The following is a 23664-nucleotide window of genomic DNA, read 5'->3' as shown; positions in this document are numbered from 1 at the left end:
GTAACTAAAACAAACAGCTGCTATTAATATCAAATAAAGTAGTAGTGATAGTAGTAATAATAGTAGCAGTGACATGATGTGAGGAGGAGGAGGTTGCTTCACCTATATCACCTATATTTTGGGTCACCGCTCCTCACTGGTATTACCTGTGACTAGGATTGTTTATATGAAGTAACTGCTTGAATGGCAGTCATGGATTCTACCAGTAACATTGCTTTCTGCTATGCGTCGAGTTGATAGATGATTTTTGTAGGGCTAAAGACATGGTTTCAATTTCTCTGTCGAATGTGTCTTAAATTAATTAAAGATCATGTCGATATTGATTGAAAAACTAAGATTACCCTGCTCATAGGCAAGAAGTAATAAAATTTACAGTGTGTGGGGTTCTTATATACACTGGTATTTTACATAACAAAGAGACTGAGGTATTGGTTTTTCTATTGAATGGGAACCTTTCATCAGCCTTCACGAAAGTGCTGATCTCAAAGGACTAAATAATCTTAACAAACTCAGTAAGGTTTAGACTGAAGCAATATCTATTCCACAGGCTACATACCTGACTGGGGAGTCCAAGACCAGACTTCAGTGAAACACTTTTGCTAGAAAACAGCAGAAGTTTAAATATGGTCACAAGAAAACTGTGCTGTGGAGCATGTCTGACCGTGAAACGAGCAGGCCTGGGTTCAAATCCTGGTTGGGACAAGTTTTACCTGATTGAGATTTTTTCCAGGGTTTTCTCTTAACCCATTAAGAGCAAATGCTGGGTAACTTTCGGCAATGGGCCCTAGACTCATTTCGCTGGCATTGTCATCTTCAACTCACTCAGATGCTAGATAACACAGCAATTGATAAAGTCGTAAAATAAACCAATTTAAAAAAAAAAAAGAAGGAAAAAAGAAAACTTGACTGCTCACTTCATCTGAAGATACTAATAACTCATCAGCATCACTAAGGATTTGAAGTGCAGGGTAGTGGAAGAAAAGAAAAGAAACTTCCTCATACCTTGTTCAGAAGTTCTGAATTGGATGGAATCAGGAATGAATAACATAGGAATTTTTCTTTGACTCTTGAGAATTTAGGGATTAAATTTACGAACACATGCAAACTTATACATGTCTTTAGAGTCAAGTTAATAAATATAGTTAAGAAGAGAAGGGGGAGAAGCAGAAGTAAAAAAATTAATTTACATGTTTTTTAGACAATGCATATAAACGTAATCTGAAATGCAGTACATAAAGATTTCTTATTTCAGGGGGTGGATTTGGAGGCAAGAAAGAGTCAGGGCAATTACGATTCGGTGGGAGAGATAGACCATTCAGAAAACCTCTACCAGTTCCAACATTAAGAAGTAAACTATGTGAACAAGAGGAAAACGAGGTAAATAGTTTAAATTCCGCAAAAATAGTCACTATTTAGTAAGTGGGTTTGTTTCATGGAATGAACATACAACGTTCAAAGAAAGAACAATGACTGCAAAGGAGTTCTATGTATATACTATTATGCAGCGTTGCTCATGTGCATGTATACATTTATGTATATTATGGTACAGAACAACTTTTCAAGGTTGAATTGTGTTTTATCAGGATAGAAGACCAGCCAGACATCATTCTACCAAGACATCTCGGTGACTACAGCTGCCACTTCTCGCATCAAACAGCATTGTTAACTGTAACAACCACGCTCAGGCGTGTAGCTTGGAAATGTATATAATAAAGACACTTTAATATTATTTCTATAACAGTGTGTACTTATTTTGTTGGAGACCATTTATCTTATTCCTATTGCAACACTAAAATTATTCTGACACATATTATGAATGAATAAATCTCTTTAAACCTTACAAGGAGACAGTTTGCTTCCATGATATTGACTGAACCCCCCCGAATTCTTGTGATAATATGTATCATCTGGTCTCACTGATCGTGAAGTTTCCTTTCTTCATTAAAATCCAGTCCAACACCTCAACTCAAATATTTTCTGCATCTATATTTTCAGGATATTTTGTTTACTAAATATCTCAAAACTGAATACCGGTAAGCTTCCTTTTCACGACATTCCAACCTTTTCATTCTTACAGGTAATGTTCGAATTAATAAAAATTTAGAAGGGGTGGGGGGAGAAATTTCTCGTTGACATACTATTTTTTTAAGTAGCTCTATTTATATGAATTGTATCATATCCATTTTAATGTTTACTGCTTTAAAGATGTGTATTATTATTATTATTATTATTATTATCATCATTATTATCATTATTATTATTATTATTATTATTATTATTATTATTATTATTATTATTATTATTATTATTTTAATTGTAGAAGGTAAACTTGCGAATTCTAAATGAGGCAGTAGAGCAAATGGACAGCTTCAAATACTTGGGGTATACTATAAGCAGTAACATGAGCTGCTGCCATGAAGTCAAAAGAATAGCAATGGCAAAGGAAGCTTTTAATAGAAAAAGAACTATGAAGAGACTAGTGAAATGCTTTGTGTGGAGTGTAACATTGTGTGGGGTGGAAACATGGACAATACAACGAAGTGAAGAGAAGCATTTGAAATATGGATATGGAGAAGAATGGAGCATGTGAAGTGGACAGAAAGAATAAGAAATGAAGTTGTGTTGGAAGGAGTGGGTGAAGAAAGAATGATGCTGAAACTGATCAGGAAGAGGAAAATGAATTGGTTGGGTCATTGGCTGAGAAGAAACTGACTACTGAAGGATGCACTGGAAGAAATGGTGAACGGGAGAAGAGTTCGGAGCAGAAGAAGATATCAGATGATAGACGACATTAAGATATCATGGATCATATGCGGATGTTAGGAGAAAATCCACAAACGATTAGAGAAAACCGGAAATTTTACTTGAAGTAAGTAAAGCGATAATTTTGGAAGTAAATTCCGAAAAGACCAAGTATATGATTATGTCTCATGACCAGAATATTGTACGAAATGGAAATATAGAAATTGGAAATTTAGCTTTTGAAGAGGTGGAAAAATTCAAATACGTTGGAGCACAGTAACAAATATAAAATTAAAAGCATAATAAATGTGAGAAATGCCTGTTATTATTCGGTTGAGAAGCTTTTGTCATCTAGTCTGCTGTCAAAAAATCTGAAAGAATTTATAAAACAGTTATATTACTGGTTGTTCTGTATGGTTGTGCAACTTGGACTCTCACTTTGAGAGAGGGACATAGATTAAGAGTGTTTGAGAATAAGGTTCTTAGTAAAATATTTGGGGCTAAGAGGGATGAAGTTACAGGAGAGTGAAGAAAGTTACATAACTCAGAACTGCACGCTGTATTCTTCACCTGACATAATTAGGAACATTAAATTCAGATGTTTTAGATGGACAGGGCATTTAGCATGTATGGGCGAATCCAGAAATGCATATAGAGTTAGTTGGGAGGCTGGAGGGAAAAAGACCTTTGGGGAGGATAATATTAAAATGGATTTGAGGGAGATGGAATATGATGATAGAGAATGGATTAATCTTGCACAGGATAGGGACCAATGGTGGGCTCATGTGAGGGCGGGAATGAACCTCCAGTTCATTAACAGCCATAAATAAGCAAGTAAGGATCATATGCAGAGACAAAGAGGAAGGCAGAAAATAGAAACTGCCTACTGAAGGATGCACTGGAATGAATGCTGAACGGGAGAGGAGTTTGGGGCAGAAGAAGATATTAGATGATAGATGACATTAAGATATATGGATTATATGAGGAGATAAAGAGAAAGATAGAAAATAGGAAAGATTGGATAATGCTGGGTTTGCCATGAAAGACCTGCCCTTGGACAGAACACTATGAATGAAATGAATGAATTGTTGTTGTTGTTAACCTTCAATTTAAATTCCTGTCAATGATATTTTGAATTTCTAGTACCATGATAACTTTCTGTCTCACTTTATGACTTAATAGGTACTAGATAATTCACAAATCAATTAAATCGTATTATGAAAACAACAATAGCAACAAACGATTATGAAAACAACAGAATGTATAGTATTTCTAACATGATTCTAAAAAGAAACACAATCCAGAACTCTAAAATGTTTTAATATGGCATTTTTATATTAAAAATTATTTATTTTTTAGTATTGGAGTTCAGGTGATATTTACATACATTCAGAATAAGCTAAGTATAGAAAATTCACTCTAAAAGAGAAAATGTTTTGACCCCCACACGCAAAATAAAAAGAAGTTTTCGGAAATGCAATTTAAGAAAAAAATTCGCTATTCAGGCCGATTTGGTAGCTACTAATATTATTAAAAAATATATTCAGAGAGGGAAATTTTCCTTCCCTAGTTGGAAATGCACACAGAAATGCAGAAGAGGGGAATTCTACTTTCCTCCCTTCAATTCGAACATGTTACAAAGGATACCAGGGGTGTATATTACGGGTGTTCAAGGTGTGCACTGGACATCCTGTAAATTCGGTAATCTCATTTTTTATTTTAAGTTGTTTTATATAATGCAACAATAATAATTTTAATTTATCACAATTTAAATGCGTGGTAATCTCATTGGAAGCTGACGTATATAGTTCAAGACTAATTTTAATTTATTACCATTTAAATATTTTAAATGCCTGCTGGTTGAATGTGCACGCAATCCCCAGAACGGCTTTCGTTTTATAACGTATTCTCTGCCTGATGAAGTGGGATGAGGTCTGGTCTGATTGTCCTGTCCGTACAAAAGAACATCCCCTGCTGAAAGTTACTGCTATAATGCTCTGCGCACGCAAGGTGGCATGGTGGGGATACTCGCTTCTCTCAAGCTCGCAGGTCGTCTTATATACAGGCAGCTCAACTTGCCAACTGTAGCGTTACAAAATATTGTGTTTGACGTGTGTGTTTACTGTTTGTGTGAGTGAATTTACTGTTTGTGTTTAGGTTTTACTAGGGTTCATAGTTGTGTGCCAGCGCAGGTGAACAATTTAAATTACTTATTTAATGATAATAGCACTTGGAAATGTACACTGTAAAAGATCTTTTGCAAAAGCGATTCTCTTCTATCCCACTAGAAGAGAAATTACATATAGTGAATAAGGGTAGACCTACCCCGCCACTTCCGAATTTAGTGCAACAATATAAAACAAAAAACGAACAATACACTAGACATTTTTCTATTTCACAATATGAAAATGTAGAATGGTTAGCGGGTTGTGAAACGTCAAACAGGTTATTTTGTTGGCCATGCTTAATGTTTGATCATAAATAATGCAATTTTGAATAACGTTATTTGTAGTTGCCTCCTTTCTCCGGCATTTGCAGGGCAGTCATTGAAACAAGGTGATTAATTTTTAAGAAGTTGTGGTCATTTTCTTTTAATTTTATGTCATTTTTCCATTAGTTTAAGGGCATTTTAATGATCATTTTAAGTAGATTTTTAGGTCATCAACATCCGCCGCCTAGTTATTAAATAAAAACAATACTAAATTATATATTAAAAATGGCAGTTAATGTTGACCCGATATTTCACTTAGGCCTATAATAATTTTACGAGAACACCCAAACTCCAGGTTCAGCATACGCCACTGAAGGATACTCGATAATTGTATAAGAAACTGCTAAAGTAACGGACAAAGCAACTGATGCATTACAGATAGCTGCTGTTGTTTTGTATTACATATCAAGTTTGGGATAACAGTTTATTGATGAATAGTTACAATTAGAGGTGGTGATTTCTTGCAGTAGCAAAAAAGCAGTAAACCGAATACATGTAGTTGTAAAACATGTTTTGCAATTTAAGCACGAAATTTCAGATTTATCACTCTAGTGTTTTAAGATGACGTCATTGTTCTATCGTGTGAACCTAGATAATTTCGTTGAAGGTAGTTTAGTCATGAGACTAAAGATATGGGCTGTTTACACTTTAGTCACTCTACTAGCAATACAACTTAAATTTCCACTGTGCCTAAGCAGCCTTGTTGGGCTCCAACAATATGATGTTGAATGATTGTTCAGTAAATACCATAATTCTCAGAAAAGTGAGGAAAATTGCAGAAAGTAACATATAAATTTATGAGATTTAAATCTTTAACTATGATTTGGTTGGCTACACAGAAGATTTTTAGTTTTTCAATTGTATGTTCAGATGAGGTTTCTGTATGTGTGGGAACTGCCTATAGGTCCCATAAGTAGGTACCACCTTTGTTGAATGTGTTATTTGAGCCAGACAGTAGAATAGAATAGGTGACCCTTCCACGTATTAAGTGATGTAACTCTGATATCCAATAATCACCTTCATCTCGCCAAAAAAATTGTATAACTCCTGACTTGTTCCACATCTTAAACTTTGAATGCTATTGTAAGAGCTATGGATTACAATAAATGAAAATATAGATTTAGTTATTATTTTTATGTAGATATTTCTGTTAACTAAAACAAACGTATTTTTCATTAATTCTTCCCATTTTATACATTCTGGACACTGGACCATAAGGGTTACTTTACATTAGATAAAATAATTATGTTTTATTTACCTTTTCATATATAGGCCCTGCACAGTGTTTACTGATGTTAAAAACTTCCAGGACTTGCAAACTGGGGTCAATAGAAGTACTTTGCAAATAGGAATCCAGATTTGAAAATCCCCTGGTTGCAAGTTATGGTCATTAAATGACTGAAAACAAGGCAAAATCTCTTGTATGCTGCGCAATGTTTGGGAATTTGGAAGAGTTCAGTGTGATAGACATCCCAGTAAGCTTGCATATAAAAGAATTTGTCTAGGTTTCTAGTATTTTAGTGACAACTGTTTTGAGTTATAATCCTCAACTCGGGTGTTTCTGAGTGTGGATTCATATTCTCAAATTGTTTCTTTTGATCCCTCCTATTAGTCCTGATGCCCTTGGTGGTGTAGCAGATACCACGCTAGTCAGTGGCTCTGAGGTTCGGGTTCAAATCTGACTAAGGGCGTTTTAAAGGGCAGTAAAATTTTTAGCATGGCTTCTTCCAGGAGGGAAGTAAAGCTGGGAGGCCTGTGTCACAGATTTAGGACACATTAAAGAGTCCTATATCTGAAAAAAGTGCTCAGGCAAAATCTGTTGACCATTTCTTGTCCACATTGAATGTCAGTGTTGAATAACATCTATGATAGAAGACATTGTTACAGACAATACTACTACTACTACTACTTTATCAATCCTGAATCATATATATATATATATATATATATATATATATACATTAGGAAACTCCCCCTGCAGTGTAGAAAACAAAGTTCGTTTACTGCTGGAATGTTGGTAATCCTCAGTGAAGGTCAGTCGGCCTTGGCATGTGCCTCATCGAAGGTCACACTAATCTGTGAGTGCCCGGACAGCTGCCAGTGCCGTCATCCACTTTTCATACTTAACGGATTTCTGAGTGCTCTACTCATTGTGGAGAGAGTTTTCTAATGCACATATTTGCATTTAATATTTTAATTCGGTCATGTTGAAATATTGTCCAATTATTTGCATTGACTTAAAAACATATTTCTCTTAAAATGCTAACTACCAAAGTAATATACGAGTAATATATTATGGCGCTGTGCTGGAAGATTCTGGTCGCGTCTGGTTTCACGCGCATCTACCAAGAAGGAGGCGCGGGGAAACACGAGCCCTTGATGCTAGCCCCGGTACGAAGTAAGGGGGGAGGGGGAGAAAAGCTACGGTGATTGGGCGGAAGTAAGGAAGTCTCTGGAAGCATATCTCTCGAAGATTCCGAAAGCCACACTCGATTCGCGAAGTTATGGTGTAATAAATAAAAGCGCTAGGAATCTTCAGAAGTCAGTCTTCAGTCAGCCTTCAAGTCTTGGACAGCAGCGAGTGAGTTCTACGTGCAGTGAACTTGAGTGAGTCCGTAACTGTGGCAGTATTCAGGCGAGTGCAACGTAACCGGAGGATTTGAGTTCGACGTGCAGTGAACTTGAGTGTAACTGTGCCAGCGTCCAGGCAAGGGCGTCGCGTCCGGAAGACCTGAATTCGATGTGCAGTGAACTTGAACAGTGAGCTAGAAGAACTAGCCAATGCAAAACTGTGAACTGAGAACTGACAGTTTTGTTCTGCACATAGTGCTTTGTGAACATTAATTAAAATTAGGAGTTTATTGTTGTTCTTCTCAATAATACACGTGTATTGTCATTGTCGCTGTATGGAGTGCAATAACGACTACTGTATTGCTGTGTTGAGTGGAATACCCATTGTTGTGGGGTAAATTGTTAGAAATAAAAGTCGCATTGTGATCGGGTGCGTGGTGGTAAAAGTAATAAAAAAAAGTCACATCCCCGACGCGACCAGAATATTCCAGACAGATGTCACAATATTATAAAATGCTAGACTCACCACCTCTAGCTAGAAAGTGAAATGATCACATGATAATCGCAATATAATATGCAGATGCTTAATTTTTATTGTAATACTTGGGGTAATACATTATAAAGGTATAAAAATAAGCTTAGCTCTCTATAAACTATTGTGTGTGGGTGTGGGGGAGGGTCAGTGGTTTCAGCTGAATTCGTACATGAGGTATCGGTGCAAGATAATGGGTAGGGGCAGCTGGTCCACGAGCACAGGCAGCTTCTTCCCAAGGTACTGGCGCAGGAAAAGGCGTGCTTGGTGGCGTAGTGACAGCGGCTGCATCGACGCCTCTATCAACACCTGTTTCTGCTCTTCGCTGAGCATTGATGATCGTCGGATCATGCACAGGTCGAAGCTTTCTGCTGCCTCAACCAATGCTACAAACAGGTTGGGCATGCGCGCCAGGTGCTGCAACGAGTTCAGGATGCCATGGGGGTCGCGGAACTGTGTCTTCATCACCACGCGCGCACCCCAACGCAGCAGTAATTGTACCACAGCAGGACATGGCTCCTCATTGGATGCGATGTACTCAGCTAACACAGGTCTCAGTGGGGGTCCCTCATCACTCTCAATTACCAGGTTAGGATCTGCACCGGCGCTTAACAATATGCGCAGTAGCTCCAGGCGGTTTGGGATGTTGTCAGCGCAGACTACATGCAGTGGTGAACCAATAATGGGGGAGCTGCTGTTGACATCAGCCCCGGCTACCAACAGCAACTTCACTAGCTCCACATCGCCCTTTAGAATTGCCAGATCCAACGGTGTTGGCTTCTGGTAGTCGGCTGGATAGTCCACGCGCGCACCCTGCTTCAGCAGTAGGTTCACAGTCGCCAGGTTACCGGACAGCACTGCATAATGCAACACAGTGCGGTAGTCATGGCGCGCATCCGTCATGGCATTCACGTCGGCGCCAAAAGACAGCAGCAACAGAACTGAGTCCATGCCCTGCACAGCAAACATTATCATTTAGTGATTGGAATTGTATTCATTGGCGTCTAAGTGTCCCTATGGCTACTTTCTTTATTACAACGTCATTTGGGTGTTTTTGCAAATTTTCTCTTTATTGCATCTTTACTTGTCTGACTTTTTCTCTACTAGAGGGTTGCCACATAGTCACCTGAGTTGTTTTTTTGCTAGCGCTTTACTAAATGGTAGTCTGTATTATCCAAGTGCTCTGCTTTTCCTTCAAATAATGCGATGTGACCTCAATGTCTGTACGACTCTCTCCTACACTATAGAACCACTTAAGAATCTACTGTCTGTTGTAGTGTTCCCTGAGTCTCTGAGCGATTCATCTCAATACTTCATTATCTGCTGAGTGTCAGTCTCTTCCCTTTACTGCATTGTCCTGAGTGTGCCTGATTTTTTCCTCCACTTTGCCATTTGAGTGTCCGAATCTATACCCTACTGCATTGTCACCTGAGTGTGTCCAAGTCTTCCTTTCATCTTTTGTCACTTGAGTGTGTTGTACTCTTTCTATCTCTCTTTTGTCACCTGAGTGTGTCCTACTCTTCCTATCTCTCTTTTGTCACCTGAGTATGTCCTACTCTTCCTTTCATCTTTTGTCACTTGAGTGTGTTGTACTCTTCCTATCTCTCTTTTGTCACCTGAGTGTGTCCTACTCTTCCTTTCATCTTTTGTCACCTGAGTGTGTCCTATTCTTCCTTTCATCTTTTGTCACTTGAGTATGTTCTACTCTTCCTTTCAAAATCGTTTGTGACCTAAATGTGTACTACTCTTCCTTTCACTCTTTTGTCACCTGAGTATGTCCTACTCTTCCTTTCATCTTTTGTAACTTGAGTGTGTTGTACTCTTTCTATCTCTCTTTTGTCACCTGAGTGTGTCCTACTCTTCCTATCTCTCTTTTGTCACCTGAGTATGTCCTACTCTTCCTTTCATCTTTTGTCACTTGAGTGTGTTGTACTCTTCCTATCTCTCTTTTGTCACCTGAGTGTGTCCTACTCTTCCTTTCATCTTTTGTCACCTGAGTGTGTCCTATTCTTCCTTTCATCTTTTGTCACTTGAGTATGTTCTACTCTTCCTTTCAAAATCGTTTGTGACCTAAATGTGTACTACTCTTCCTTTCACTCTTTTGTCACCTGAGTGTGTCCTATTCTTACTATATCTCTTTTGTCACTTGAGTGTGTCCTATTCTTCCTTTCACTCTTTTGTCTCCTAAGTGTGTCCTCTTCCTATCACTTTTTTGTCCCTGTGTCCTACTCTTCTTTTCACTCTCTGGTCATCTGAGTGTGTCCTATTCTTACTACATCTCTTTTGTCACCTGAGTGTGTCCTACTCTTCCTTCCACTCTTTTGTCACCTCAGTGTGCTACTCTTCCCTCAGCAGTTTTGTTACCTGAGTATGTCCTATTTTCCCTTCACTGCTTTGTTACTAGAGTGTGCTCGACACTTCCCTCTATTGTATTGTCACCTGAGTATAACTGACTTTTTCCTCAACTCCATAGTCATCTGAGTGTGCCCGACTTCCCTGTACTGCATTGTCACATGAGTGTGTCCGATTCTTCCCTCTTCTGGCTTGGCTTAATTTTTTCGAGGGTCTGACCTGGGACGGATCCTTTCACTTAGGTTTTCATTAACCCATTACGCACCATATCCATATATATATATATATATATATATATATATATATATATATATATGTCCAAGTTCTACAGGTGGTCTGGGTGGCATTCGCGAATCTGATGTTCATGGATGGGTTATTCTGCCACAGCCCTACCAAAGTCAGGTCCCATCCTTAGATGAATACCTGATAAATCCAAGAGTCTGGAACACTAAGAACTTCCTACATCAGCATTGGAAACCCGTACTATCTCCAGGACTTCACCCCAGCCTATTTTTAACTACTGTAGATGATAGATGAAATAAAAGGAATGTGGTGGGAGTTGGTAGAATTATGAAAGAAACTTCAGTGCCCATAAAAAATACTCTACAATGTCTGTTTTATACACCATGCATTTCATAATGACCTGACTGGGGATAGAACCCAGGCCGCCTAGATGAAAGACCAGTGCGCTAGAGTTTGAGACTCTCCCCTCTACTGCATTTTCACCTGAGTGTCGACTCTTCCCTTAACTACATTGTTATATCCGACTCTTCCCTCTACAGCATTTTCACCTGAATGTCTGATTCTTCCCTCTACTGCATTTTCACCTGATCTCTTAACTGCATTGTTATATCCGACTCTTCCCTCTACTGCATTTTCACGTGATCTCTTAACTGCATTGTTATATCCGACTCTTCCCTCTACTGCATTTTCACGTGATCTCTTAACTGCATTGTTATATCCGACTCTTCACTCTACTGCATTTTCACGTGATCTCTTAACTGCATTGTTATATCCGACTCTTCCCTCTACTGCATTTTCACGTGATCTCTTAACTGCATTGTTATATCCGACTCTTCCCTCTACTGCATTTTCACGTGATCTCTTAACTGCATTGTTATATCCGACTCTTCCCTCTACTGCATTTTCACGTGATCTCTTAACTGCATTGTTATATCCGACTCTTCCCTCTACTGCATTTTCACGTGATCTCTTAACTGCATTGTTATATCCGACTCTTCTCTCTACTGCATTTTCACGTGATCTCTTAACTGCATTGTTATATCTGACTCTTCCTTCTACTGCATTTTTACCTGATCTCTTAATTGCATTGTTATATCCGATTCTTCCATCTACTGCATTTTTACCTGATCTCTTAACTGCATTGTTTTTATCCGACTCTTCCCTCTACTGTATTTTCACCTGAGTGTTCGACTCTTCTCTCTACTGCATAGTCACCTAGTCTGTATGCTTGTCGTTTCAATGTCCGAGTGTGCTGTGTGCAGCACTCACCTGGGGCAGGCGCGCCGCCTTCATGAGGGGCGTGAGTCCCGCGCGGTCGCGGGTGTCGGGATGCGCTCCGAACGTGAGCAGAAGGCGCATGAACTCGAGGTCGAGGGGCGACACCAGATTGATCTCAGCACCGAAGAAGTAGCGCTTGTTGGGGTCTGCACCGTGCTCCAGCAACATGCGTGCCACTTCCGCATGCCGATTGCGGATGGCCAGGCGCAGCGGCTCGTCGCAGATGGTGGTGCGCGGGAACGGGTCGTCCGTGTCTTCGCGATAGTCCACGCGCGCGCCTTGGTGTAGCAGCAGCGTCACCAGCTCCGTGTACCTGCACACCCACTCGTCTATTAATATTGTTATTGTATTTTCTGATATTACGCAGTCTTTTTTTTTTATCAACATCGCGATACAATTCCAGCGAGTATTATAACAGTCGGTTTAAATAATGGTGAAAATAGAAACTGTATTTCATTAGCTGTCGTCTGCATGCAAATAAGGTGAAGCTAGAGGTAGGCCTATGCATAAGATTAATATACCAAATTCATATAAATTTATATGAAACTAAACAAAAATGTTATAAAATGATGATGTTGCTATACTATTAGGCCTATATGGCTGTGAATTTTGGACTATAACAAAAAAGAAAGATAGAAGTAGCTGAAAAGAAAGTTTTAAAACTTATTTAATGGTCGGCGAACTAACTAGAGATGGAGGACCCAGTAGGGCTCCTTTGGGGTTACCTGGAGCTTAGGCCTGTCGGTATGGTAGACCTATGAATTGGCCAGAAGGATTCATATCCGGGCAGATGGTGGAAGTATCTCAAGAAGATCAACAGCAACACCCGATGTCTAGTTAGATGACCTACTGTGAAGGGGTGGGAAGTACTCTTTAGCCTAGGCAAGGCAACTTCCTAGGAGTCGAGTCTAAAAAATAATTTTTCCTGGTCTTCCAGGTTGGGGGTTTTGCAAGGGGCTGGATACCTCATCAAGTAAAATATTTTAATCTCATAAGACTCAAACAGTTATTGGCCGGACGGATAAAGGACAATCGACAGATATGTAGAGAGAATGGCCGCAGACAGACTGCTCAAAAAAGTCCCTACTTACAAACCAAGAGAATGGAGGGATGGGAGACCCACCATGAGATGGACTGATGGATTTTAAATCTCGGAGCAGGTGGTGGTGGTGGTGGTGGTGGTGGTGGTGGTGGTGGTGATGATGATGATGATGATGATTATTATTATTATTATTATTATTATTATTATTATTATTATTATTATTATTATTTAAGGATACAGCATCCACATTGGGCTGGACGTGCTCAGGCCCACCACATGATTCACGACGTCTTCGGATATCGGAAGGTATCGGGAAGATGGGTGCCGAGACAGCTCGTTGCTGATCACAAAAGTGCAAGAATGGCAATAAGCGTGGAACACTTGTGCCTGTACGAGCGCGAGGGCAATGACTTCCTGTTCAGGATCATCACAGCGGATGAAACGTGGCTGCACCACTTTACTCCGGAGACCAAGGCGGCCTCAATGACATGGAAACATCCCAGCTCAAAATTCAAAGGGAAGATTATGCTGACAGTGTTCTGGGACGCGAAGGATGTCATTTTGCTTGATTTCCTCACTGTAGGGGCCGTTAATGAGGCACGCTATTGCAAGAGACCAGGGCTCTTAGGTCGAGGACTTTTGTTCTTGGATGACAATGTAAGACCTCACAGAGCAATGGATACTACAGAACACATTCGTTGTCCGGGATTCGACCTACAGCCCCGATCTTGCCCCATCGGCGAACTTGCACCTTTTTCTTGCGTTGAAGTCAGCACTATCGGAACGTCACTTCGAAAGCAACGAAGAGGTGCAACAGGCTGTGAAGAACATCCTGAAATCGCTGGGCACCGAATTTTATCAGGAGGGTTTCTTCAAATTGATTTCACGGTACGACAAATGTATCAATGTCGGTGGCGACTATGTGTAAAAGTAGCCAAAGGTTTGTCTTTTGTTATGGCAGTGTGTTTTCTCACTTTGTAATACAGTTTCCCTGTGAAATAAAAAGACGAAACTTTTATTCGGAACGCCCCTCGCAGATGTTATTTAGTTATATTTTAGAATTTAGAGTTTATAAACTATCTAGATCTGCGCTTTTCGGTATAACCATGAAAATAATTCTCCTAAGAATATTTACTCGTGGAAAATGCTTATAAAAGTAAACTGAAAAATTCTAGGAGAATATCTCACGGCCTGCGGTTGAGAAATAGTGCCATAGAGCGTAGTCCTCGCGCGAAATGATCATTATGTTGGACGAGGTGTTTACGTCTAACTTGAATCCTTGGGACACTTGTTTTGAAACTTATGGAGCTCATGTGGAAAAGCGTTAGTTTTGTGTTTTGGTGTATCGTCTGTATTGTAGTACCATTTATTTTGTTATTAGTTGACGATTTCCCAAAAATGTCCAGGGACTTCATAATCACGCTGTACTTAGCGATAAAAACCATACTGACAATAACAAAGGGATGTCTGTGTGAAATACAAGTCTATAACTGATAAGGATTATTATGGTTTTTAACATGTATGCGACTGTGCATTTATTTCTTTTGAAGTGACTATTAAACTCTTGTACTGTACTTACCCGTGCTCGGCCGAAAGATGCAGGGCCGAGTATCCGCACTCGTCACGCGCATTGACGTCACTGCCTCTCACGAGTAGCAGCTGCGCCGCCTCCAAGTAGCGCTGCCACACGGCGTAGTGCAGGGGGCGCAGTCCCTGCGTCACGGGCTCGTTGACTTTGGCCCCGCACGCCAGAAGGATGCGTATCTCGTCCAGCGGCACCATGCGGATGATGCTGTCCGCCAGCTCCCGCTGCAGCGGGTTTGTGATGCACTCGGTTGGCATCTGCAGCAGGTGGCAAACTTACTGCATTTTGTGACGGTCATTTCTCCAGAAAAGTCTTCTTACTGACACTGCAATCTTTATCACTGTTCCAATCCCCAAGTCCAGTCAAATATATCGCATAATGTATGTGCATTTATCCGATTATAATTTTATTTTAATGCGCTATGATCTACATAAAAGGGCACACATCAATTCAGTCTAAACTTTGCGGATGGCATGAATACGTATTTATCGGAAAACATAAAGAATAAATTGACCAAAATAAATCACTCGAATTATTTAGAGCCGTTCTAAAACTTGGGGTGTTCAATAAACAAAATGGTACTGGACATGAAAAAATAAAAGCAATCAGTGCAAAGAAAGATTTATGCTGCCTATACTCATACATATCGTCCACAAAAAAGGATATTGGAATGACTATTTCAGAAACAATATTGTATTGCAGATGAAGGGTGTAACATTGAAGAGGTACGACAAGAGATATGGAGTATATGAAGATCTAATTTTCAAAATGTCTCTTGTCCACCCGATAACAAAACTAAGCTTCCTATGTCCCTACATTCTTCAATTATATGAAGAGAAGTGCCTTTGTGATCAGAATTTAAAAAATGCGAAATCGATAAGATGAGTAGGGGGCGGATGTTGATGAAAAGTCATCTTATTTTTCACATTAGGACGATGCCTATTAATATAGAAATCCTTTCTATGTTAATATCAACGTAAAAAAATAATTTCTTATATTTAATTTTTTGCTTTTTTGACGTTTTTGAGCTAATAGGTCTTTTTTATATTTTTCACCATTTTTTAGTCATTTTTAATACCTTGACGAACTCTTAGATCATTTGGAATGCATTTTACTTTCTTGTTTACTGATAGGTCTGTTAAATCATTTTCTAACCAAACAGGTCAGTAGTAATTACCTACTGAATAAGTGAATAACAGTGAAGTTTGAGTTTTATAGTTTACCTATTAGTTTTCGCCGCGTAAGCAATGACCATCACTCATCGTGCGAAACGTGGTGGCTTAAATCCCGATAAAAATGTTGGAGATATTGAACAACATTTTTCTTACTCATTTTACAGCAGTTTCTGGAAGTGTTCTGCATGTCCAAGCACAACTGACATTCTTGGAATTTAATGGAGTTCCTGGGGGATTATAGATAAATTTGTTTCCTAATATTATCTTTGAATTTTTCTGAGGTATGGGAATTGCACTAACACACTTTGTTCTTTAAACTTCCTCACAGAAACAAAAAATGACACGGCGTGAGTTCGGACGGGGCATTCTCAATTTCACCTAACTCCTATTCTGTTAACACATGATGTAACCGCTACAGTTTGGCTTATTTACAATTCCTATTTATCTTGGCCTCTCCCTGCTGGAAATGGCGGAATCATGGAATTTCCTGTGAAATATTCTGCTTCTTGTTCCCAATGACTCAGTTTCCAGATACGTATCGTGGATAACAATATATCCCAACAATTACCGTCGAACTTGAAGAAAGGTTACAAATTATGACAGTCAGTGACAGATTGTCAGCAACTCACAAGTTTGTTTGTTACACCGAAGTCACAAAATATTGCTCATCTGAACTGGAAGCTCATGTGACTTACGAAAACTATGATTTTCCTTGGAAGTATGTTTCCGTTGTGTTTTATTATCGGAAGATATGCCGCATGTTTCCAATGAAGAGAAGTTTTCCACCACTACATGATTGCTCTCTGTTGCGTAATTTAAAAATGGTATGCCATTATATGAGCAAATGCCGGTAACGAAATGGTGATCATATTATCATGTAACTGACGAACTAATAATTTTTATAGCCTTAAGGATGGAATTAGTAGAGTTTATCTGCAACATGATTTGAATATCCAACAAATTTATCGTTGGAATGCGTTATTTTCAAAGAAGATAATTATGTCAAGAAAATAGGAGTCATGGTGTTTAAATGGCTCCAAAAATGAAAATTAAATCCACAAAAATATAATAATGACCACAATGTACTTGTAATCTAAATATGTATATGTTTTAAAAATGGTTTTAAAATTTACCTGTTTAATGTTACAATGAGAAAACATAGATTTTTTAAAGCTCTTGCTGATTTAAATAAAAAGTATGTAACGTATTCAAATTTTGAATGCATTTATAACAAAGATGAAATTTAATTTTCCACTTCTGTCTCATAACTCGCCTCTGCACTGACTTTCGGAGTTCTGCTTCTGTCTGCACATTTCGCAATAATTTGTTTTGCACTCAGGAATAATGAAGAAGGCTTAGAATTTGTATCACAATACGAGAAAGCAATTCGCGATTACAAAAATAAGAAGGTACGCAAACCATCAAACAGTGCGCACATGCAGATGACAAGTGGGGTGAGGGCGATATTTTTGCGATCCCATCATCAATTAATACACAAGATGGCCAGTTTCATACAGTCGAGGGGATCTGCGGGGAACGTTCAACCCGCGCACCTGTCAATCCGCCGCGCTATTTGTAGAACAAGGTCAGTTGCCAGCTGCACGAGTGAGCACCATGCCGTGCTGTATTTCCAGCTACTGAATTTGTCAATTCCTAATATATAACATAAATATGCGTTTAGTATCTTTTTAACAGTTTCTATGAGCCCGCACGATACTTGTGCTGAACAATTTTTATTACAGAACAAAGTTTTCCGACCATAAAAAAAATTGTACATATTGTATGTATGTCGCATTCAGACTGTCGCCTACTTAATTAAGCAATAACCTGCATCTAGTCGGAAATGTTTTAGCTTGCTGTTTCTTTTACAGTTTGTGATATTGGTTCCACTTTTGACTTTATACTCTCCACATTGACGGTTCACTTTCTAAATTCGAAACACGAAAAACAATTTTGTTTATAAAATATCCTACTAATGAATGCACTCCAGTAAAGAAAGACCTACTAAGCTTAAAGTGGCATAATCTGCAGTCTTTCTACAAATTGGTTTATTTAATTTCCAACATTTTCATTCTTCTCTCGTCATTTCACTACGCCAACACAGTGATATCAGTTGTTCTTCTCTCCTTTATTTTCACATTAAAATTGTCTTACATTTCAGTTCGTTCATTAATTTTCTAATCCTGGAATTGGGGGACTTTGGAATGCACTGCACCTGTAATGTTAAATTTGCCTCACTTCATGACCCATTTCTGCAGCATCTCCCGTGTGAAGAAACTTGCAATTTATATTAGTATTTTTCTAAACTTTACCATGAGCTTTCTATAATTTCATTCAAATTATGTTAGATATATATTCTAAATTAAATGCTAGAAAATAAAAGAGAATTACTTAGTTTCTAAACTTTTCTTCAAAACGTTGGTGTTAAAATCAGTGTTGCTATTTCAGCGGTTTTTACTGCTAGATCTGGCGTTTTTTCAGTGTTAGTTTAGCGGATAAAAATTATTAAATTTATATTGCTCATATAGGGATTTAGCGAGTTTTTTTAACACTCACAGCGGTAAAATAAGATTATTTTACATTGACAATTTAGCAGTTTCTGCACTGTTTCTTAGGGGGTTTTTAAGAATCGCGTTGGCAACACTGGTTAAAATTTAGAAAAATGTGTAAGTACATGAATTGTGATAAAAATTGCATTATTGCATGTCTGATAAGCTGAGGAATGGGGTATAATTTAACATTACAAGGAGAGGGAGTTCCGATTTCTCTTAACATCTGACTGCAGGATTATCACAGTATTGTAATCACATGTTTCATGTTCGAATTATTTCATCGTTATCTTTTCGAATGAAAAACTTCCGTTCACTATGCATGGCAAATGAACATTATATCAGTACCATTGTGTATCAATCAGTTGACGCAGTCATCGAATTTGCTGTAGTTTTATCATCGCGAAAATAATAATTTTCAATAAGTCGAATATAATATATCGTTTACCGATAATCCACTATAACTATGACGATGTAAGAATGCAGCGGTTATATGACGAAATATTAAAGGACGCGCACATAGATCAGCCAGATGAAACAGCCACATAAGCTAAATTTAAACTATATTTAGAAGACATCACAGTAACAAATCAGTCCATAAGATTAATCATCCGATTTGTTGAGATTCTGGACATGTGTAAGTCATAATAAATTCATTACTAAAGGTAAATATATGTAAGGAAATTCGTACTCATTCACATAACAGGAATACAAATTAATTTCAGCACGATTAAATAGAAAATATTGGACTAACAGTAACATACGACGCAGAAAATAACCATGATGTTAATAGGTCAAATATAGTGCAAAATGTGACGCAGTATCAAGATGGCATGAAATTTTGCCAATGGAATAAAATAGGTTAATATCATTACTCGAGGGGGGGCATAGGGGCACCGTTTGCGCATGCGTCTGAAATTATTATTGTTGAGGCATACGTGAAGTGAATCTGTTAACTGCACGTGGTTTTAATTCTAGCAATTCTATTCACTATTTTAGCTCCTCGCAGTTTCTGTGTATTTCTGTCTACTTGACTTTGAATTACACTTCGACACTTGCGCAACTGCTAGCTATAAATTCATCTGCAGGCCAGAGCGAGAGAGGTTCTGATACAAGAAGGATACGCTGTATTCCGGAAGTATGAGGCTAAATATGTCATATAAATTTAAAAAAATATAAAAATGTGTTCCATTATTGGAATAGGGCTTCCTTGGATCTACAGCTCAGACAAAATGAGATATATGGAATAGGGTAATGTCAGTCACATGGTAATAGGAAAATTCTTTACCTCATGCCTAAAACGAAAACATACCGAATTAGTGAGGGACTTACCAAGAGGAAGGGACGAGAATCCGCCATTATGTTTTTCTTACGTAGTTCCCTGAAGAAAGGGAACGAGGAATTATACTAGTTGAATATAATTCCTAGAGGTGCGCTGTACTTCAGCTGAGTGGGTTACGTCCTCCATCGAGGGGGGGGGGAGGATTTCTCCGAATACTTCGGTTTCCCCTAAATGTGAGCCATTGGCATTTAAAGTGCTGAGCTGGATGCGTAATAACTGTTGCCGTGGGGCCAAGCGTCGAGTGCCAGCTGATGCTGGCGCCATTCCAAACACAAAAGATTCTGTTGTGAAATGTCGGAGTCACAATTAAATCCAACCACAATCTGACAATGTGGTAATTTTTTTTTCCTCATTTTGCTTTTGTGAAATATTCGAGTACAAAGAACTGTTGACAAGGGTATTGAACATTTCAGTTGTCTATGCAAATAATATTTGTATGCGATTTGATGCTAGAAGGCTCTATAAAAATTAATGCAAGGTATCTTCGATTTGTAGAATTGGTTAAAAAGCTTTGCGTAGTAGTTCTATTTATATATCTTTATATGTTGATATTTTGAAGCCTTTCTCATTCGACACGTGTCTCTGACATTTCTGATTTTGTGAAGGAAACGAACATAGAAAAAGAATGGTAACAGCTAAATGTCACTAAAATGATGTTAATCCTTCTAATATGAAGCTAAGTCGTAGAAACAGTATGCATTCATGCAAAAAATTAAATTTCACCAAAAGGAGGGGCTGGGGAGACTTCCTAGCACTAAACCACAAAGAACCATAGGTTCTAACTTGCTTGTCTTCAAATAAATTTAAAATTACTTACAAATGTCTATGAAACTCTGCACATCGTTTCGAGTATGAAGATTTTTGTATGCATTCATGCAAATAATTAAATTTCACCAAAAGGAGGGGCTGGGGAGAATTCCTAGCACTAAACCACAAAGAACATTGGGCCGTATTCATAGACATTCTTAGCGCGGGCTTCCGGTGGATGATCAGCGAACTAACGTTTTTCGTATTCATAAACCAGTGTTAGCGATATGATATCATATGAATCCTGTACAAGTAACCAGTCGATAGCTGGGACTAGTTTAGCACGCTCGTAGCGCGGGCTAGCGAAATGTCTATGAATAGCACCCATAGGTTCCAGCTTGCTTGCCTTCAAATAAATGTGAAAGTACTTACAAATGTCTATGAAACTCTGCACATAGTTTCGATTATGAAGACTTCTATGTTTTACAACAGTGTACTGAGGCTAAATTTTTACGATGTTACAGAAATTTTTTGCAGGCCTTCGGAAAACCCGATTTTACTGATAGGGCCTACAATTAGTTCTTACAAGTCAGTCAGAGAGCTCATAAATCTCAGCACACAGCTGAAAACCCCAAAATCTTCACATAAGCAAATCCAGTTTCCTCATATGGTGAATTCATATGAAAAATCAACAACTGCAGATATGAAAAATGTTTATGCCAATCAGCCGTTCTTTTCTGAAACTAAACAAACCGAAAAGGAAAATTCAAGTTTATTTATTGAAAGACATTTGTGAGCTACAGAGGTTATTGACAAACGACGATAACAGAGCAATGGTGGAATAAGAAGGCCGGGCAAATCGAAATACTTGGAGAAGACTTGCATTAATTACATCTCACAGGATTGGAACAGAACAAAGAGCAGTGGTTAGTGTTAGTGCAAGCAGAGCACGCTACTCACTTGGAAGGCACTTCACTCTCCACAATGTACTGACGGGTTGCTGCGCACCAGCGCTATATTTATACGGGACGCCCCCCCCCCCCCCAAGCTACACTGTGAGGTCAGAGCAGGGTGCACGTCCTCATCGTCCGGGTTCGATTCCCTCGACTTGTTGCATTTCTTTATTTAACGCCTCTATTTTATTTAAAGGCAAATCATATTGGGATAATGAAATAAAGTACAGAAGAAACTATTAAGAAGAACTCTGCTGCAGCCACCTTCTGCGCTATAAATTTCGCAGGATTCACAAAGAATCAAACCTCAATTTCTTTCACAAGAAGCAGTCAGTTACTATGTTATGAATAAGCCAATTTAATGAGCAGAATAACCGATGTTCCCTCTAAGCTGCGAGACTAACAGCGATGAAATGCTTCCGCTCTCACTGAACTATCGCGCTACTGGATTTGAAAACGCTATGGGAAGAATTTTTAAAGTAGGTACCGCGCGTCCACGAGAGTCTGTGAAACTTCTTTGCTCAAAACAATAGCTATTTCGTGCACCTGTAAAAAAAAATTGAGGGGGCTTTGAGGAAATCCCGGTAGTAAAGATAATAAAGATGCGCAAATCGTGAAGATAATAGGTAGGCCCCACGGCATGGAGTCCGGAACAACTGTTCTCGGCCTCCAAGTCATGCTTTACATTCGCTTCTTGTTCCCGAAAAACTGAATCTTCTAACAGAATTTCTCGAGGTCCTGCCAACATTATTCCAGCAATTCTTCTACGACCTTGCCCAAGAACACATGACCTCAGACACAAAGCAGGGACTTCGCATCTGATCTACCAGATGACTGAAGCACGCATTTCCGCCGGGGGGCCGCGTGTTCACTGTTGGCAAACACGAGCATGTGACTCTGTGGAGATTTCCCCGCTCCCTCCTACAAAACGTTTAAATTTAGAAATCTCGCGTACTACCTGACGAAGAGACATTGGTTGTGGAAAAGGGGTTCAACAAGCTGCACACAAAGAACAAGGTAGAGAAGTGTGTTCTGCGATTGCAAAACTCATGAACGATTCAAGGTGAAGGTACAGCAGAAGAACACAGCTGGTCAATCACAAACGCACACACACATTCTGAGGCCACACAGAGCGCGATGCTCGCTACGTTCGCATAATATTCTTTATTCATAGTTGGACTGGCCTCACAGATCTGCGTACGCGATGTTCGCTATCTTAGCTGCGTCGCGGTGTTTCTGTGTTTGATTCTCAGCTATATTTTCAAAACGTCGCCGTGTACGGACTTGCGCAGTAGACCACTGGACAGGTTTCTTTCACACCAAGTGCAGAACTCACATTCAGGTTGCAACAATCATCTTCACAACTTGGGTTTTATGCGTATTTTCACTTGAATAAACGGGTACATACGTGAATATGAGCAATTAATTGAAGAAGTTAGGAAGTATACATGCTGGTGGAACAAAGCTCTACATCATATTTCTATACTTTTATTGTATATAAATCCCCATAACAATACGTAAATATATTTGTGCGAGATCGTGCGTATTTGCTTGTTTTCCACACAGAACCAATACGCGGTTAAGTATGAAATACCACATTCAGTATTCCCAATGTAACACACATAACAATTTCCCTCTTCTTACCGCTTAAGCGCGACATTCATTTTACTGCTTTAGGCTTTTAACATATTATTTTTAGAGACGTTTAACATAGTAATAATTATAAATTGGAAACTTACCACTGCAATTTCACCTAAACTGCAATGTTAATTATTGTTTTTAAATATTTGCAAAAATTAAGTAAAGTCTACTACTCCACGAAACTTATTGCATTCCTGATACAAGTAACATTACGGAAGCCGTGAAAAAATCAACTAGATTCCAGTTGCCGATGTTATTACTGCAATATGTTATATAAATAATATTGTTAAAATATTAAAATGAAAAATAAATCATTACATAACCTTATCGTTTGTTTTAAGTTCGCATTTATAGACTGGGGAAAAAAAAAAGACAGACGTATATCACGGCCTGCTGGAGTATAGTAAACACAGAAAATATT

General features: G+C 38.7%; 2 protein-coding genes across 5 annotated transcripts in view; one reads left to right on the top strand and one right to left on the bottom strand.

Annotated features, from left to right (window-relative positions):
- The window catches only part of LOC138701511 (U11/U12 small nuclear ribonucleoprotein 35 kDa protein-like), a 116080-nt gene extending 114342 nt beyond the window's left edge, over positions 1–1738 (top strand). For all 3 annotated transcript variants that reach the window (XM_069828479.1, XM_069828477.1, XM_069828478.1), the window contains exons 4-5: positions 1253–1377; positions 1584–1738. In XM_069828479.1, coding sequence (XP_069684580.1) covers positions 1253–1377; positions 1584–1628 — 170 coding nt within the window. In that variant the 3' untranslated portion in view covers positions 1629–1738. The remainder of the gene's footprint in view (positions 1–1252; positions 1378–1583) is intronic.
- Positions 1739–8374: 6636 nt separating this feature from the next.
- LOC138701510 (ankyrin repeat domain-containing protein 65-like) lies at positions 8375–22216 on the bottom strand. 2 transcript variants are annotated; one of them, XM_069828476.1, is made up of 4 exons: positions 21610–22216; positions 14831–15093; positions 12201–12522; positions 8375–9290 (listed from the first exon to the last, which is right to left on the bottom strand). In XM_069828476.1, the coding sequence occupies exons 2-4, from the start codon at positions 15091–15093 to the stop codon at positions 8493–8495; spliced, it is 1383 nt and encodes a 460-aa protein (XP_069684577.1). In that variant the 5' UTR covers positions 21610–22216; the 3' UTR covers positions 8375–8492. The 2 variants fall into 2 exon arrangements, with proteins under 2 accessions (XP_069684577.1, XP_069684576.1); XM_069828475.1 differs by lacking the exon at positions 21610–22216 and adding an exon at positions 19893–20460.
- Positions 22217–23664: the final 1448 nt, after the last annotated feature.

The sequence above is a fragment of the Periplaneta americana genome, chromosome 6, assembly GCF_040183065.1.
Source record: "Periplaneta americana isolate PAMFEO1 chromosome 6, P.americana_PAMFEO1_priV1, whole genome shotgun sequence".
Classification (NCBI taxonomy): domain Eukaryota; kingdom Metazoa; phylum Arthropoda; class Insecta; order Blattodea; family Blattidae; genus Periplaneta; species Periplaneta americana.
The sequence above is the reverse complement of the archived record's forward strand: the minus strand, read 5'-3'. Positions and strand labels throughout refer to the sequence as shown.

Bases quoted from the DNA above. Each gene is read 5' to 3' on its own strand.
- LOC138701510 (XM_069828475.1), bottom strand. From the start codon at position 19,919: ATGGCGGATTCTCGTCCCTTCCTCTTG. The intron at 15,094-19,892 runs GTAAGTCCCTCA...CACCTGCTGCAG, and splicing joins ATTCTCGTCCCTTCCTCTTG to ATGCCAACCGAGTGCATCAC. The intron at 12,523-14,830 runs GTAAGTACAGTA...GTGGGTGTGCAG, and splicing joins CATCTTTCGGCCGAGCACGG to GTACACGGAGCTGGTGACGC.